This window comes from Scyliorhinus torazame, chromosome 6 (genome assembly GCF_047496885.1).
Source record: "Scyliorhinus torazame isolate Kashiwa2021f chromosome 6, sScyTor2.1, whole genome shotgun sequence".
Classification (NCBI taxonomy): domain Eukaryota; kingdom Metazoa; phylum Chordata; class Chondrichthyes; order Carcharhiniformes; family Scyliorhinidae; genus Scyliorhinus; species Scyliorhinus torazame.
Window position 1 is genome coordinate 85,178,455 of NC_092712.1, and position 17,488 is coordinate 85,195,942.

General features: G+C 45.0%; 1 protein-coding gene across 5 annotated transcripts in view; it reads left to right on the forward strand.

The window, feature by feature from the left end:
• Positions 1-2,242: 2,242 nt before the first annotated feature.
• Positions 2,243-17,488, forward strand: part of LOC140424867 (patched domain-containing protein 3-like) — a 47,996-nt gene continuing 32,750 nt past the window's right edge. For all 5 annotated transcript variants that reach the window (XR_011947712.1, XM_072508402.1, XM_072508405.1 and 2 more), the window contains exon 1: positions 2,243-3,138. Coding sequence is in view for 4 of the 5 variants with exons in the window: in XM_072508402.1 (XP_072364503.1) it covers positions 2,422-3,138 (717 nt within the window). In the remaining variant the exon portion in view is untranslated. The remainder of the gene's footprint in view (positions 3,139-17,488) is intronic.

Below are 17,488 nucleotides of genomic sequence, written 5' to 3' on the forward strand. Positions count from 1 at the left end.
GTATGAGGTAGACAACGTTGGCCGAGTCGCACGAGTATGTACCGCGTACCTGGTGGGTGGTGTTCTCACGTGTAATGGTGGTATCCATGTCAATGATCTGGCACGTCTTGCAGAGATTGCCATGACAGGGTTGTGTGGTGTCGTGGTCACTGTTCTGAAGACTGGGTAGTTTGCTGCAAACAATGGTTCGTTTGAGGTTGCGCGGTTGTTTGAAGGCAAGTGGTGGGGGTGTGGGAATGACCTTGGCAAGATGTTCATCGTCATCAATGACGTGTTGAAGGCTGTGAAGAAGATGACATAGTTTCTCCGCTCCGGGGAAGTACTGGACGACGAAGGGTATTCTGTCGGTTGTGTCCCATGTTTGTCTTCTGAGGAGGTCGGTCCGGTTTTTTGCTGTGGCGCGTTGGAACTGTCGATCGATGAGCCGAGTGCCATATCCCGTTCGTACGAGGGCATCTTTCAACGTCTGTAGATGTCTGTTACGCTCCTCCTCGTCTGAGCAGATCCTGTGTATACGGAGCGCTTGTCCATAGGGGATGGCTTCTTTAATGTGTTTAGGGTGGAAGCTGGAGAAGTGGAGCATCATGAGGTTATCCGTGGGTTTGCGGTAAAGCGACGTGCTGAGGTGACCGTACCAAAGGAAATCAATATTATTCTATGTCATTCCGGAATTAAAAAGGAATTTTCTTTAACTGCACATTTACTGGAAGGAAACTGGCAAATAAATCAAAATCGCTTAGTAGGTGTTTCTGCTTTCGGTTCAGACAGATTTGCTAGCCTTTCTTTCAGTTTAGGGTTCTGTCTATTATGGTAAGCCATAGAACATAGAACAGTACAGCACAGTACAGGCCCTTCAGCCCACGATGTAGAGACATTGCAGGGAAGCTGCCAACTCAATACATTGATGGTTGAAACTGATGGTTCAATACAGAGGGCAGAATGTTATGGTCCCTTTCCATGGATTTGTAGGCAGGGGCTGACTGTAAATGATGCCCTTAAGTGGGCGGCATGGTGGCACAGTGGTTAACACTGCTGCCTCAAAACGCCAGGGATGCAGGTTCAACCCCAGCCCTCAGTGACTGTCTGTTTGGAGTTAATATGTTCTCCCTGTATCTGTGTGGGTTTCCTCCGGGTGCTTTGGTGTGAATCCACGAGTCCCTGCGCCAGAGGATAGTGGGGCTGCTGGATCTCACTCCACCCGCCTCTCTATCCCATGGAGGAGCACAGAGGTCCTCTGTAGGGAAGAGGATTGGCAGCCTGGGACCCTCTACCCAGGGAGTCCTGGGTAAGTCCAACATGAATAAATTGATGTTTATTTACAAGTGTATATTTACAGTGTTGAGCCATCTTAACCAGTGCCAACCCCCCTGACTCCCCCCTCCTTGTGAGCTACCCACCTTCAACACCCCACACCAAGGATGGCAGCATGCAACACCTTGTCAGCCAGAAAGTGGTCCCGGAACATTAAGGTCCAGGTCACCAGGAGACATGCGCCAAAGTCATCACAGGTAACAGAGTGTGGAAGGTAGCAGACTGGGGGGTACATCTGGACATAGTGGGAGGTTGAGGAAGAGTGAGAAAATGTAGGCACGTGGAGGGCATGGTGAACACAGGCACTGGTTAAGATGGCTCAACTCTGCAAATAGACATTGTAAATAAACATCACTTTATTCAACAGCAAATCCTTCGCCCTGTCATTTCATGGCACCATGCTCCCAAACCCTTGCATACATACACTCAGAGCTTCATCCATGTGCAGTGTGAGAGTGGCTGCAATATGATCCACCCGGAGGTTAGTTGGAGGAATGCAACAGGACCCCTGACCTTGAAGGGGGCTGTTGCAGCTGAGAGCTCATCCTGTGTCCCTAAATCCCACGATAAACTCATTCATTGGCAGGACATGTTCAGCTCTCCGTCAGGCAGGGGTCAGGCATATCACTGAGGACGAGAGGAGCAAGCAGCTCTCTGTCCTCAATGCAAATCATCACCACACCTGAAAATTGAGCCTCGTCTCACAAACATCTGCTTTTGCAGAGCACAGTGTATTTCCTGAATCATTTATTCCGCTGCCAGGATTTCCAAACTAGCCCCCTGATGTTTCCTACTAATACTCATAGCATAACTGAACAGAACGGTTTAATTATTAAGCTACGTTATTGAATGTTGGCTGAACGGAAAGACTGATCTGCAACTTTAACAGGGTAGCAAGAGTCTCCACAACAACAGGCAGGTGGCAGACTGGGTTCGGTTGCTCCTCCAGTGATGTACACTGGCAGTTATCATTGGATGGTTTCATCTCAGCCGCTCAATGAACCAGCAAACATCCTTTTGGAATGCTCCTTCTTCCTGCTCTTAAACGCTTAACTTCGCCGAGGTGAAGGCTTTGGAATCGAGCTTTCTTTTACCAGTCTGTCTCTCATCATGACTCAGTGTCGGACAAATTGCATTGAGAAACACCTCCGCAGTGCTTTTTATAAACTTGGACATTCCGTGAGTAAATACGTCTGGTGTTTCTTCACAATCCCGCTGATACTTTCTGCAGCTCTGGGTTTAGGTTTTTATTTTTTATCGGTGAACGACGCCAATGACATAGAAGAGCAATTTACACCCATTCACGGACCAGCAAAGTCTGAGAGAGCGTTTACTGAAAAACACTTTCCAACCACCGGATCTGAATTCTCTGGACAGAGGCTTTACACAGAGGGGTCATTTGCTTCTCTGATTGCTGTATCGAAAGATGACAACATCCTTACGAAGATTGCATTTCAAGAGATTTTATCACTCGATGAGTTCGTGAAGCAGCTTAACATTACTTATCCCCATAATGTCGCGGTCAGGTATGATTCGCTTTGTGTACGGAAAGCAGACTCTTGCTTTCCAAATAAAATTTTAGATTTTATAAACCACAGTTTGGTCACCAGAACTGAGATTTCATATCCGGTGATGAATGGAACTTTTATTGGTGTAGTTGTTGGAGGCGTAAAGCTAAATCAAAACTACATCACAAAAGCAAAGGCGATTAAACTTGATTATTATTTACAAGAAGATAACGATGAAATGAAACAGCGCAATTTGCTGTGGCTGCAGACATTTCTTCAAGTTTTTCCAAATGAATTGCAGAATCAGAAGAATATCACGGTGAGTTTTTAATCTGTGCCTGCATTAAATCTATTCCTTGAATTGAAATTGGCCAGTAATATTAGTTTGTGGAAGAATTTTTGCCATCAATCCTGGCCTGTGGCAATGAGCGAGGAGTCTTTTTACCAGTTTTGTTTTGTACCAATTCTATGTTAAATACAACAAAAACAAATTGTATTTACTTAGCCTTTAATATAATTAATTGTCCCAGGGGGCTTCAGAGGGATATTATTAAACAAAACATGATACTGAGCAACATGAGGATAAATTAGAACAGGTGACAAGAAACTCAGTCCAAGAAGTAGATTTTGAGAAGCGTGTTGAAGAGTAGTGGGTCAGTGAGGTTTAGGGAGGGAAATCCAGAGATTGAAGACAGCGGAAGACAGAGTCAGCAGTGGCAGAGGGAGTAAGACATCGACGTATAATTAGGCCACTCGGCCCATCGAGTCTGCTCCGCCATTCAATTATGACTGATATTTTTCTCATCCCCATTCTCCTGCCTTCTCCCCATAACCCCTGATCCCCTTATTAATCAAGAATCTATCTATCTTTGTCTTAATAAGAAGTGGCCTCCACACACTTCTGCGGTAGAGAGTTCCACAGATTCACCACACTCTGGCTGAAGAAATTCCTCCTCATCTCTGTTTGAAAGGATCGTCCCTTTAGTCTGAGATTATGTCCTCTGCTTCTAGTTTTTCCTACAAGTGGAAACATCCTCGCCACGTCCACTCTATCCAGTCCTCAGTATCCTGTAAGTTTCAGTAAGATCCCCCCTCATCCTTCTAACCTCCAATGAGTACAGACCAGAGTCCTCAACCGTTCCTCATACAACAAACTCTTGCTTCCAGGTATCATTCTTGTGAACTTCCTCTGGACCCTTTCCAAGGCCAGCACATTTTTCCTTACATATGGGGCCCAAAACTGCTCACAATACTCCAAATGGGGTCTGACCAGAACCTTACACAGCCTCAGAAGTACATCCCTGGCCTTGTATTCTGGCCCTCTCGACATGAATGCATTTGCCTTCCTAACTGCTGACTGAACCTGCTTGTTAACCTTAAGAGAATCATGAACAAGGACTCCCAAGTCCCTTTGTGCTTCTGATTTCCTAAGCGTTTCCCCATTTAGAAAATAGCCTATGCCTCCATTTCTCCTTCCAAACTTCATAACCTGACACTTTTCCACATTGTATTCCATCTGCCACTTCTTTGCCCACTCTCCGAGCCTGTCCAAATCCTTCTGCAGCCCCCCTACTTCCTCAATACTACCTGTCCCTCTACAGATCTTTGTATCATCTGCAAACTTAGCAATAGTTTCTTCAGTTCCTTCTTCCAGATCATTAATATATATTGTGAAAAGTTGCGGTCCCAGCACAGACCCCTGAGGCACACCACTAGTCACTGACTCCCATCCTGAAAAAGACCCCTTTATCCCCACTCTCTGCCTTCTGCCAGTCAGCCAATCCTCTATCCATGCCAGGATCTTACCCTTAACACCATGGGCTCTTAACCTATTTAATAGTCTCCTATGTGGCACCTTGTCAAAGGCCTTCTGGAAATCTAAATAAATCATGTTTCATATAGGGCTTGTCAGAGTAGAGTTAAGAGAGAAATCAGGAGGGCAAAATAGGCACATGAGATTGTCTTGGCAGATAAGGCAAAGGAAAATCCAAAGAGCCTTTACAGATACATAAAGGGTAAAAGGGTGATGAGGCAGAGGGTAGGGCCTCTTAAGGATAAACAAGGTCATCTATGTGCAGATCCACAAGGGATGGGAGAGGTCCTAAATAACTATTTCTCGTCACTATCGATAGTTGAGAAAGGCACAAATATTTGGGAAGTTGGGGAAATAAAAAGTGATGTCTTGAGGAATGTACATATTACAGAGAAGGAGGCGCTGGAGGTTTAAAGCGCATCAAGATAGATAAATCCCCGGGACCTGATGAAATGTATCCCAGGACGTGTGGGAGGCTAGGGAGGAAATTGCTGGCCCCCTAGCTGACATATTTAAATCATCAACAACCACAGGGGAAGTGCCTGAAGATTGAAGGGTAGCAAATGTTGTGCCCTTGTTTAATAAGTGCTGTAAGGATAAGCCTGGGAACTAAAGATCGGTTCACCTTACTTCTGTAGTGGGTAAATTGTAAGAAGGTATTCTGAGCGACAGGATTTACAGGCATTTAGACAGTCAAGGACTAATTAGGGAAAGTCAGCATGGCTTTGTAAGGGGAAAGCCATGTCTCACGAATTTGATTCAGTTTTTTGAAGGGGTAACCAAGAGGGTAGATGAGGACAGTGCAGTCGACATTGTCTACATGGGCTTTAGCAAGACCTTTGACAAGGTACAGCATGGTAGGTTGTTGCAAAAGGTTCAATCTCACAGAATTCAGGGTGAGGTAGCCAATTGGATACAAAATTGGCTTGGCAACCGATGCCAAAGGGTGATTGTGGAGGGTTGTTTTGCAATCTGGAGGCGTGTGACCAGCAGTGTGCTTCAGGGATCGGTGCTGGGTCCACTGTTATTTGTCATATGTATTAATGATTTGGATGAGAATTTAGGAGGCATGGTTAGAAGTTTGCAGATGACACCAAGATTGGTAGCATAGTAAGTAAATAGTGAAGAAGGTTATATGAGATTGCAACAGGATCAATTGGACTAGTGGGTCGATGAATGGCAGATGGAGTTTAATTTGGATGAATGTGAGCTGATGGATTTTGGTCGATCAAATCAGGGCACGACCTACTCAGTTAATAAGACCATAAGACCATAAGACATAGGAGCGGAAGTAAGGCCATTCGGCCCATCGAGTCCACTCCGCCATTCAATCATGGCTGATTTCAACTCCATTTACCCGCTCTCTCTCCATAGCCCTTAATTCCTCGAGAAATCAAGAATTTATCAACTTCTGTCTTAAAGACACTCAACGTCCCGGCCTCCACCGCCCTCTGTGGCAATGAATTCCACAGACCCACCACTCTCTGGCTGAAGAAATTTCTCCTCATCTCTGTTCTAAAGTGACTCCCTTTTATTCTAAGGCTGTGCCCCCGGGTCCTAGTCTCCCCTGCTAATGGAAACAACTTCCCTACATCCACCCTATTTAAGCCATTCATTATCTTGTAAGTTTCTATTAGATCTCCCCTCAACCTCCTAAACTCCAACGAATATAATCCCAGGATCCTCAGACGTTCATCGTATGTTAGGCCTACCATTCCTGGGATCATCCGTGTGAATCTCCGCTGGACCCGCTCCAGTGCCAGTATGTCCTTCCTGAGGTGTGGGGCCCAAAATTGCTCACAGTATTCTAAATGGGGCCTAACTAATGCTTTATAAAGCTTCAGAAGTACATCCCTGCTTTTATATTCCAAGCCTCTTGAGATGAATGACAACATTGCATTTGCTTTCTTAATTACGGACTCAACCTGCAAGTTTACCTTTAGAGAATCCTGGACTAGGACTCCCAAGTCCCTTTGCACTTCAACATTATGAATTTTGTCACCGTTTAGAAAATAGTCCATGCCTCTATTCTTTTTTCCAAAGTGCAAGACCTCACACTTTCCCACGTTGAATTTCATCAGCCATTTCTTGGACCACTCTCCTAAACTGTCTAAATCTTTCTGCAGCCTCCCCACCTCCTCCATACTACCTGCCCCTCCACCTATCTTTGTATCATCGGCAAACTTAGCCAGAATGCCCCCAGTCCCGTCATCTAGATCGTTAATATATAAAGAGAACAGCTGTGGCCCCAACACTGAACCCTGCGGGACACCACTCGTCACCGGTTGCCATTCTGAAAAAGAACCTTTTATCCCAACTCTCTGCCTTCTGCCTGACAGCCAATCGTCAATCCATGTTAGTACCTTGCCTCGAATACCATGGGCCCTTATTTTACTCAGCAGTCTCCCGTGAGGCACCTTATCAAAGGCCTTTTGGAAGTCAAGATAGATAACATCCATTGGCTCTCCTTGGTCTAACCTATTTGTTATCTCTTCAGTGAACTCTAACAGGTTTGTCAGGCACGACCTCCCCTTACTAAATCCATGCTGACTTGTCCTAATCCGACCCTGCACTTCCAAGAATTTAGAAATCTCATCCTTAACAATAGATTCTAGAATCTTGCCAACAACCGAGGTTAGGCTAATTGGCCTATAATTTTCCATCTTTTTCCTTGTTCCCTTCTTGAACAGGGGGGTTACAACAGCGATTTTCCAATCCTCTGGGACTTTCCCTGACTCCAGTGACTTTTGAAAGATCATAACTAACGCCTCCACTATTTCTTCAGCTATCTCCTTTAGAACTCTAGGATGTAGCCCATCTGGGCCCGGAGATTTATCAATTTTTAGACCTCTTAGTTTCTCTAGCACTTTCTCCTTTGTGATGGCTACCATATTCAACTCTGCCCCCTGACTCTCCGGCATTGTTGGGATATTAATCATGTCTTCTACTGTGAAGACTGACGCAAAGTACTTATTTAGTTCCTCAGCTATTTCCTTGTCTCCCATCACTGGATTACCAGCATCATTTTGGAGCGGCCCAATGTCAACTTTTGCCTCCCGTTTGTTTTTAATGTATTTAAAGAAACTTTTACTATCATTCCTAATGTTACTGGCTAGCCTACCTGCATAATGGTAGGGAGTTGGGGAGAGTTACAGAACAAAGAGATCGAGGGGTACAGGTTCATAGCTCCTTGAAGGTGGAGTCACAGGTGGACAGGGTGGTGAAGAAGGCATTCAGCATGCTAGGTTTTATTGGTCAGAATATTGAATACAGGAGTTGGGGCGTCTTGTTGAAGTTGTACAAGACATTCGTAAGACCACACATGGAATACAGTTCTGGTCACCCTCTTAAAGAAAGGATATTGTTAAGCTAGAAAGAGTTCAGAAGAAATTTAAGAGGATGCTACCAGGACTTGATGGTCTGAGTTATAAGGAGAGGCTGGATAGGCTGGGACTTTTTACCCTGGAGTGTAGGAGGCTTAGGGGTGATCTTATAGAGGTCTATAAAATAATGAGGAGCATAGATAAGGTAGATATCAACATATTTTCTCAAAGGTAGAGGAGTCCAGAACTAGAGGGCATATGTTTAAGGTGAGATGGAAGAGATACAAAAGAGACTAGAGGGGAAATGTTTTCATACATAGGGTGATGAGCATCTGAAACGAGCTGCCAGAGGCAGTGGTAGAGACAGGTATAATGTTTTCCTTTAAAAAACAGGGTAGACAGTTACATGGGCAGGGTGGGTATAGAGGAATATGGGCCAAATGCGGACAAGTGGGACTCGCTTAATGATAGAAACTGGCCGCCATGGACTAGCTGGGCTGAAGGGCCTATTTTCATGCTGTAATCATCTATGACTCTATCTATGACTCTATGTCCACTGGTTCTCCTTTGTCCAACTTCCTTGTTACCTCCTCAAAGTACTTGAATAGATTTTTCAGACATGACCTCCCCTTGACGAAGCCGTACTGACTCAGATGTTATGGGCCAGGCTTTAGAGAACCCCAAAATGTATCATGGAGTTCACCTGACCCACAACTTTTAATAGATTGTGGTATTTGGAGCACACGGCCCACTCCAGAGGTGTGGTACAGCAGAAATGGAAAAGTATTTTTTAAAACAAAACAATGTTTATTCTATGAACTCAAGTTAACCTTTTTAAAACAAACAGTGAATATCTTAGCAACCATTAATTCAAAGATAGCCCCCAAAGAATACAACACTAAGTAATCCTTTAAGCTGCCCTTTTAACATCCGAAAGACTTAACAACCTTTAAACAGAAGCACATCAGGGTTTACATTCAATACTGAAAACATTTACATTTCTGAATTCACCAAATGATCAAGAGATAGTCCTTCATGGCAGAGAGATCAATAGTACAACTTTGGCTGACCTCAGCTGCAACACACTGAAAAACAAAACCAAAAAGACAGACACACCCAAGCTTTTCTCAAAGTGAAACTAAAAAGCAGAGCCAGAGCTCAGCTCCACCCACACTCTGGCATCACTGCAGTAACATGAGCAGTCAAACATTTCTTAAAGCAACATTCTCATGACACCTCCCCCGAAGAAAAAAAAATAAACCATCAACTTCAAGATGGTTTCATTTTTCACCTTTTCACTATCCTTCAAGGAATGCACACAGTAAATATACATTATCATTTCAAAAAAAACAACACACGCAAACAGGTGTAATAATACAGTCCATTTTTTTTCGTTCCTCTTCCTCCAACTGAAATTCTTCATGATTGACAGTCTCTTTGAACAAGAAGGTCTCTGCACGATCCATCCATTGCTCTACACTTCGGCATTTCTCTTTAAAGTCAGATACTGTAGTTCAATCTGATCACAGAGTCCCTTGCAATACTCCAACACAGGAGCATTGGTTATCACAGCTTTCAGGCCGTCAAATGCCTGTTGAAAGTCCCCTGTCCATTTAAATTTTTGATGTTTCTTCAGCAGGTCCATCAGTGGAACAATCATGCTACAAAACCTTTGCACAAATGTTCGATCAAATCCACTCATGCCAAGAAATCGCATTATTTCCCTTTGTCTTGAGGGTATGGAAAACTCCTCAAAGAAAGTGACTTGGGTTTTTCCAAAATCACTTTTGGCGAGGTTTATCACCAAACCCGCCTCCTGAAGTCGATCAAATAACTCCCTCAGATGTTTTAAATGTTCTGTCCATGTCTGGCTGAAAATTACCAGATTATCATAGATTATCATAGAATTTACAGTGCAGAAGGAGGCCATTCAGCCCATCGAGTCTGCACCAGCTCTTGGAAAGAGAACCCTATCCAAGCTCAACACCTCCACCCTATCCCCATAGCACAGTAACCCCACCCAACACTAAGGGCAATTTTGGACACTAAGGGCAATTTATCATGGTCAATCCACCTAACTTGCGCATCTTTGGACTGTGGGAGGAAACCAGAGCACCCAGAGGAAACCCACGCACACATGGGGAGGATGTGCAGACTCCGCACAGACAGTGACCCAAGCCGGAATCGAACCTGGGACCCTGGAGCTGTGAAGCAATTGTGCTATCCACAATGCTACCGTGCTGCCCCAGATCGTCGATGTATACTGCACAATTGGGTAATCCTGAAATGACTGTGTTAGTTAACCTTTGAAATGTGGCTGGGGCATTTTTCATGCCAAATGGCATAACTTTGAATTGGTATATACCATCTGAGTCACAAAATCTAAAATCTCCTTGGCCCTTTCGGATAAAGGTACCTGCCAGTAACCTTTAAGTAAATCCAATTTGGAAATAAAAGCGGACTGTCCCACTTTCTCAATGCAATCCTCCAAACTTGGGATAGGATAAGAGTCCGTTCTTGTAACTGCATTAACCTTTCTATATTCCACACACAACCGTTGGGTACCGTCTGGTTTTGGTACCGTCACTATGGGTGAGCTCCATTGGCTGCAACCCACTATGCCATTTTTAAGCATACTCTCAATCTCTTTGTTAACCGTGCCAATTTTAAAGGGTTGTGTCTATATGGATGTTGTTCAATTGGAACAGCATTTCCCACATCTACATCATGTATAGCCATTTTAGTACTTCCTAATTTACCTCCACGAACTTGCCCATGTGATATCAATAACCTTTTCAGGTCAGTTTGTTTTTCCTCTGGAAGATTACTCAACAATTTATCCCAATTTTAAGAACATCCTCATTTCCCAATTTAATTTGAGGTATGTCAAATTCACAGTCATCTGGATTTGGTTCGTCACTTTGAATTAGAATCATTAAAACCTCCTTTTTTTCTCCTTCCCTTTCAAAGTACCTTTTAAGCATATTCACATGACACACCCAGTGAGTCTTCCTTCTATCTGATGTTTTTACCACATAATTCACCTCACTTAATTTCCTTTCAATCTCATAAGGTCCACAAAACCTAGCTTTTAAAGGTTCACCTACCACTGGTAACGTTATTAAAACTTTGGGCGGAATTCTACCCCCCCCCCCCATGCCGGGTGGGAAAATCGCGGGGGCGCCGCGTGTGTCCGCCATGCCGACCCGACACCCGCACGCGATTCTCCCATCCCACCCAAACCGGCGCGGCGAAAATCACGGCTGGTCGCTCGGAGAATCGCCGCTCGCCATTTGCAACAGGCGAGCGGCAATTCTCCTGCCCGGATGGGCCATGCGGCCTGCCCAACACGACAGGTTCCTGCTGGCGCCATCCACACCTGGTCGCTGCCGGCGGGAACAGCGCAGGAATGCTGTGGGGCCAGCCTGTGGTGGGGGGGGGAGGGAGCTTCCTGCACCGGGGGGGGCCTCAAATGAGGTCTGGCACGCGATTGGTACCCACCGATCGGCAGGCCGGCCTCTCTGAAGGAGGACCTCCTTTCCTCCGCCGCCCCGCAAGGTCCATCCGACATCTTCTTGCGGGGCGGCCTCGGGGAGGACGACAACCGCGCATGGCCTGCTTTTACGCGGCACCAAGGCCCGGCGCGCGTAAATGACGCAACGCCACTCCTTGCCCCCCGGGGGCGGGAGAATAGGGGGCTGGGAGCGGGCTCCGACGCCGGAGAGAAACACTCCAGTTTTCACTCCGGCTTCGGCACTTAGACTCCCGATGGGAGAATTGCGCCCTTTATCTCCACTAGCAAAACTACGAACTTTGGATTTCTTGTCCGCGACCCGTTTCATCACATTTAGTGCAACTTTCAAATGTTATCTAGCCAATTCACCTGCTCTATTTCATCATTCCCTAAAATTTGACACACAATCCAATAATGTAATTTCCGATTTCTCATTCACCAATCACCAATTATTCCTTAATCAATTTAAGTGGTCCTCTTACCTCATGACCAAAAATTAGTTCAAAAGGACTAAATTTGGTTGACTCATTAGGTGCATCCCTAATTGCAAACAGTACGAATGGAATTCCTTTATCCCAATCCTCTGGATAATCTTGACAATAAGCCCTCAACATTGTCTTTAATGTCTGATGCCAACTTTCTAATGCTCCTAGCAATTCTGGATGGTACGCAGTTGATTTAAATTGTTTTATTCCTAAGCTATCCATAACTTCTTTGAATAACTTTGAGGTAAAATTTGCTCCTTGATCCGATTATATTTCTGTGGGTAGTCCACATCTAGTAAAGAATTTAAGTAATTCCTCCACAATCTTTTTAGCTGTAATATTACGTACAGGAATGGCCTCTGGAAACCTAGTAGACACATCCATTATAGTCAAAAGATATTGATTCCCACTTTTTGTTTTCGGAAGAGATCCAACACAATCAATTAGGACCCTTGTAAAAGGTTCCTCAAATGCTGGAATGGGTATTAAGGGCGCTGGTTTTATCACTGCTTGAGGTTTCCCTATCACTTGACATGTGTGACATGATCGACAAAATTTAACTCCATCTTTATGTAGTCCAGGCCAATAAAAATGTTTTGGGATTTTAGCTTGAGTTTTCCTTATTCCCAAATGACCTCCCACCGGTACCTCATGTGCAACTCACAACACCTCCTTTCTATACCCTACCGGCAATACTACTTGATGAACATCTGCCCACTTTTCATCCGCCTGCATATGTAAAGGTCTCCATTTTCTCATCAAGACATTACTTTAATGGTAATAACACTCTGATGTACACTCAGATTTCGCTTCTGTGTACGCTTTCTGATGCATCTGTTTTATTTCTACATCTTTTTGTTGTTACTCCGCTAATTTTCCTGACCTAAAAATATCCGCCGCGTCCTCCACCTGTTCTTGTTCTTTTCCAACCATCTGATCAAAAATCGTTTCTGATAATTGCACTTCAACTTCATCTTGACTCTTTGATTTCTCCTCTTGTCTTAACCTGTGACTTTGCGACTTTGTTGCTACACAATCCGGATAAATCCCAGGATATTCATCTTTCAACACTTCAGTTGCCTGATTTTCCATTGGCTTATCAACCATAGTAGGCATCACTCCCACCTGCGATCCAGCTATATCATTACCCAAGATAAACTGTATCCCTGGACAAGATAGTTTCTCCATTACTCCTATTACCACTTCACCACTCGTCACTGGACTTTCCAACATTACCTTATATAATGGAACACCACTCCTCTCACCCTGAATTCCGCATATCACCACCTTTTCTGGCAACATTCTTCCCAAACTATATAACTACATCCCAGAGTGCTAAAAGAGATGGCTAGGGAAATTGCAAATGCACTAGTGATAATTTACCCAAATTCACTAGACTCTGGGGTGGTCCCGGCAGATTGGAAATTAGCAAACGTGACACCACTGTTTAAAAAAGGAGGTAGGCAGAAAGCGGGTAATTATAGGCCAGTGAGCTTAACTTCGGGAGTAGGGAAGATGCTGGAATCTATCATCAAGGAAGAAATAGCGAGGCATCTGGATGGAAATTGTCCCATTGGGCAGACGCAGTATGGGTTCATAAAGGGCAGGTCGTGACTAATTTAGTGGAATTCTTTGAGGACATTACCAGTGCGGTAGATAACGGGGAGCCAATGGATGTGGTATATCTGGATTTCCAGAAAGCTTTTGACAAGGTGCCATATAAAAGGTTGCTGCATAAGATAAAGATGCATGGCATTAAGGGGAAAGCAGTAGCATGGATAGAGGATTGGTTAATTAATAGAAAGCAAAGAGTGGGGATTAATGGGTGCTTCTCTGGTTGGCAATCCGTAGCTAGTGGTGTCCCTCAGGGATCAGTGTTGGGCCCACAATTGTTCACAATTCACATAGATGATTTGGAGTTGGGGACCAGGGGCAATGTGTCCAAGTTTGCAGATGGCACTAAGATGAGTGGTAAAGCAAAAAGTGCAGAGGATACTGGAAGTCTGCAGAGGGATTTGGAGAGGCTCAGTGAATGGGCTAGGGTCTGGCAGATGGAATACAATGTTGACAAATGTGAGGTTATCCATTTTGGTAGGAATAACAGCAAAAGGGATTATTATTTAAATTATAATATTAAAACATGCTGCTGTGCAGAGAGACCTGGGTGTGCTAGTGCATGAGTCGCAAAAGGTTGGTTTACAGGTGCAACAGGTGATTAAGAAGGCAAATGGAATTTTGTCCTTCATTGCTAGAGGGATGGAGTTTAAGACTAGGGAGGTTATGCTGCAATTGTATAAGGTGTTAGTGAGGCCACACCTGGAGTATTGTGTTCAGTTTTGGTCTCCTTACTTGAGAAAGGACGTACTGGCACTGGAGGGTGTGCAGAGGAGATTCACTAGGTTAATCCCAGAGCTGAAGGGGTTGAGTAGACTGGGACTGTACTCGTTGGAATTTAGAAGGATGAGGGGGGTCTTATAGAAACATATACAATTATGAAGGGAATAGATAGGATAGATGCGGGCAGGTTGTTTCCACTGGAGTGTGAAAGCAGAACTAGGGGGCATAGCCTCAAAATAAGGGGAAGTATATTTAGGACTGAGTTTAGGAGGAACTTCTTCACCCAAAGGGTTGTGAATCTATGGAATTCCTTGCCCAGTGAAACAGTAGAGGCTCCTTCATTAAATGTTTTTAAGATAAAGATGGACAGTTTTTGAAGAATAAAGGGATTAAGGGTTATGGTGTTCGGGCCGGAAAGTGGAACTGAGTCCACAAACGATCAGCCATGATCTAATTGAATGGAGGAGCAGGCTCGAGGGGCCAGATGGCCTACTCCTGCTCCTAGTTCTTATGTTCTTATTATGTTCTTAACTCCTCATCTCTTACCATTAAAGATTGACTAGCTCCCTTATCTCTTAAAATTGTGACTTCTTTACCTGCTCCTCCTGATACATATGAGTAAATTTTACTCACACAAATAAATTATTTAAAGAGATCTGGCACCTTCTTATCAATCACCTCTTGATCAGGCTGTACATTCTTTTGCACCTCCTTCACTTCACTTGGGCTTTCCTTTACCACTTTAACAAACCCCATTGTCTTATCCTGTTTTACCACATCAGCCTTCCCAGTGCTTTTCTTCAACCACCAACACTGTGACTTTACATGGCCTAGTTTATTACAGTGAAAACATTTGAAACTTTGCATTTCTTTTCCACCCTCCTGGATTTCCTTTTTAGTCTGAGGTACACTCTCCTTATTATCTCCCATCAGATCAGAGAATTCCGCTCACTATGAGCTACAAAACCTTTGTTCCCCAACAGTGATGGCACAATAGCACTCTCACATTTTTCCAAATTCCTTTCGAGCATGCTGAAACTTTCTACTTTTAACTGGCGCGATTAAATTTCTATAAATCCACAATTCAATCATGTACCAAGTAATTTACACACATGCTTCAGGGCAATTTAAGAACCAATCAATAGTCATGCTGAAATAATTAACTTTAGTTTCTCCAATTTATTTTCCTTTGTCCTTTATTTTTTTCTTCAAACCGATTCAAATTCTGTTACTTCGCCAAGTTTGCAAAAAAACTTATCAGTAATGTTTTCCATGGCTGCTCTAAGGCAGGGTTTTTCAAACTCAGGGCCGCGACCCACGGGTGGGTTGCGGGTGACTGTCGGGAGGGTCCTGGAGCGATTGGTCGTGGCATTCGCAATTGCGGGAAGAAGTTCCCAACTGCCGCGACCAGCTGTTAAGAATGCCGGCCAGGGGCAGTCCCCGATTAGTTGCGGTGTTTCAGGGGGAGGGCAGCGCGAGGCTGGGCTGTGTGCTGGTCACTGCGCGCAGAGCGGTGATGGTGGTTGGGAGGGAGAGGAACTGGGGCTGACGGGCGCCCATGTGGACGCGATGCCCAACAGTGGTGGCCCGAGCTTGGAGCTCCGCTCTATTGCTCGTCCTTTGCGCACTGCTCGGCTCGTCCCCTGCCACTGATCGGCAGTATGCAACCTGTGACTATTTGGTCAATCCGTTCAACGGTCAACACAAAGTCCATTTGCACTCCCACAAATGTAAGTAGTGGTCTGTGACTGGAGTGGATACAGTGAGAGGAAGCCAGGCCAGGTTTCTCGGAATACTGTTTAACCGAGGCCAGTCAATATGTGAACACTGGAAGAAACCTACACACATCACTTTGTGTCGACATCTCTGGAAACCAGGAAGTAACTGCTTTTGGTTATAATGGAGCAGGAGGTGACTTGGATGCTTGGATAGTGCAATGCAATGGAACCAGTAAGAAATTGTGTGATAGTGTGCGTGTTTGATCAGTTACTTCATCTCCTCTAAAGTCGGAGATGAAGATAACATGATGCGGGTGTCCCAGGACCGAGAATCCCGCCCAATATCTTTCCTGACATAAGGGGCCCAAAACTGCTCACTGTATTCCAGATATGGCCTCACTAACACCTTGCACAGTTGCAGCAAGACTTCCCTATTATACTCCAACCCCCTTGAAATTAGGGCCAACATTCCATTAGCCTTCCTTATTACCTGCTGTACCTGTGTGCTGGCTTTCTGTGTTTTGTGCACAAGTACCCCCACGTTGCTTTGAGCTGCAGCTTTCTGCAGTTTTTCTCCATTTAAATAATGCTTGGTTCTTTTGGTCTCCATTCCAAAATGAACAACTTCACAGGAGCGATTCAACAAAAAAATGTCAAAATCCGTTTTTGGGTGTGTTTGGGGTCTGTTTCATGACGGCCACGTTGGCGAGGTCGCAGCCCGTACTCAACGGCACTTTGTGCCCAAAATGAGCCCCCACGAGATTCTTGACATTACTGCCTCCTTCGCCATCTGAATCACCAGACTCGTGCCTCAGCAACTCGTCGCTATCAAGGGGGAGCTGTTTTTAAAGGCCCCTTTACCACTCACTCACAGTCAAACGCAAGCATGGTAATTCGCAGACCTGCCCCTCGCTTTGGTGATGCCGACCAGGCCAGGCTTCTCAAAGCTGTGGATGAGATACAGACCACAATGTTCCCCGAGGGGGTTGGAGGACGAGCAGCAGGGTCAGCAATGCTACCTGGAGCAATAGCCTCCAATGAGCTGCAAGGGTAAGTCACCACCTCTCTCCTGGCATCAGTTTTGCTTGTCACCTTGCCCCTCAATTCACTGGCTGACACATCGCAGCCTCCCCACATCCGATCTCCATGCTTGTTCCTCAAAACCCCCTGGAAACCACCAGCACAACCCCTTCTTGTCCAGGTGCGGTGTCCACAGATGCCCCCTGCTTTAGAGCCCCCGACCCATCAAGCGTGTGGCTCAAAATGCTCTCTCTTTGTCTCCATGGGACAAGATAGCCCATAATAAATGGTAAAGGGCCAAGATGGAGGCAGAGTCACAGAGATTCGAGTCCTCACCCCCTCTCCATGAGGATCGGGCCCTGGAAATTACGGGGTTGCCCAAGGAGAGAGCAGTCACTGACAGAGAGGTTGACCTGCACCAGTGAGGTGAGGATCTACTGCCCCCTCATCCAGATAATC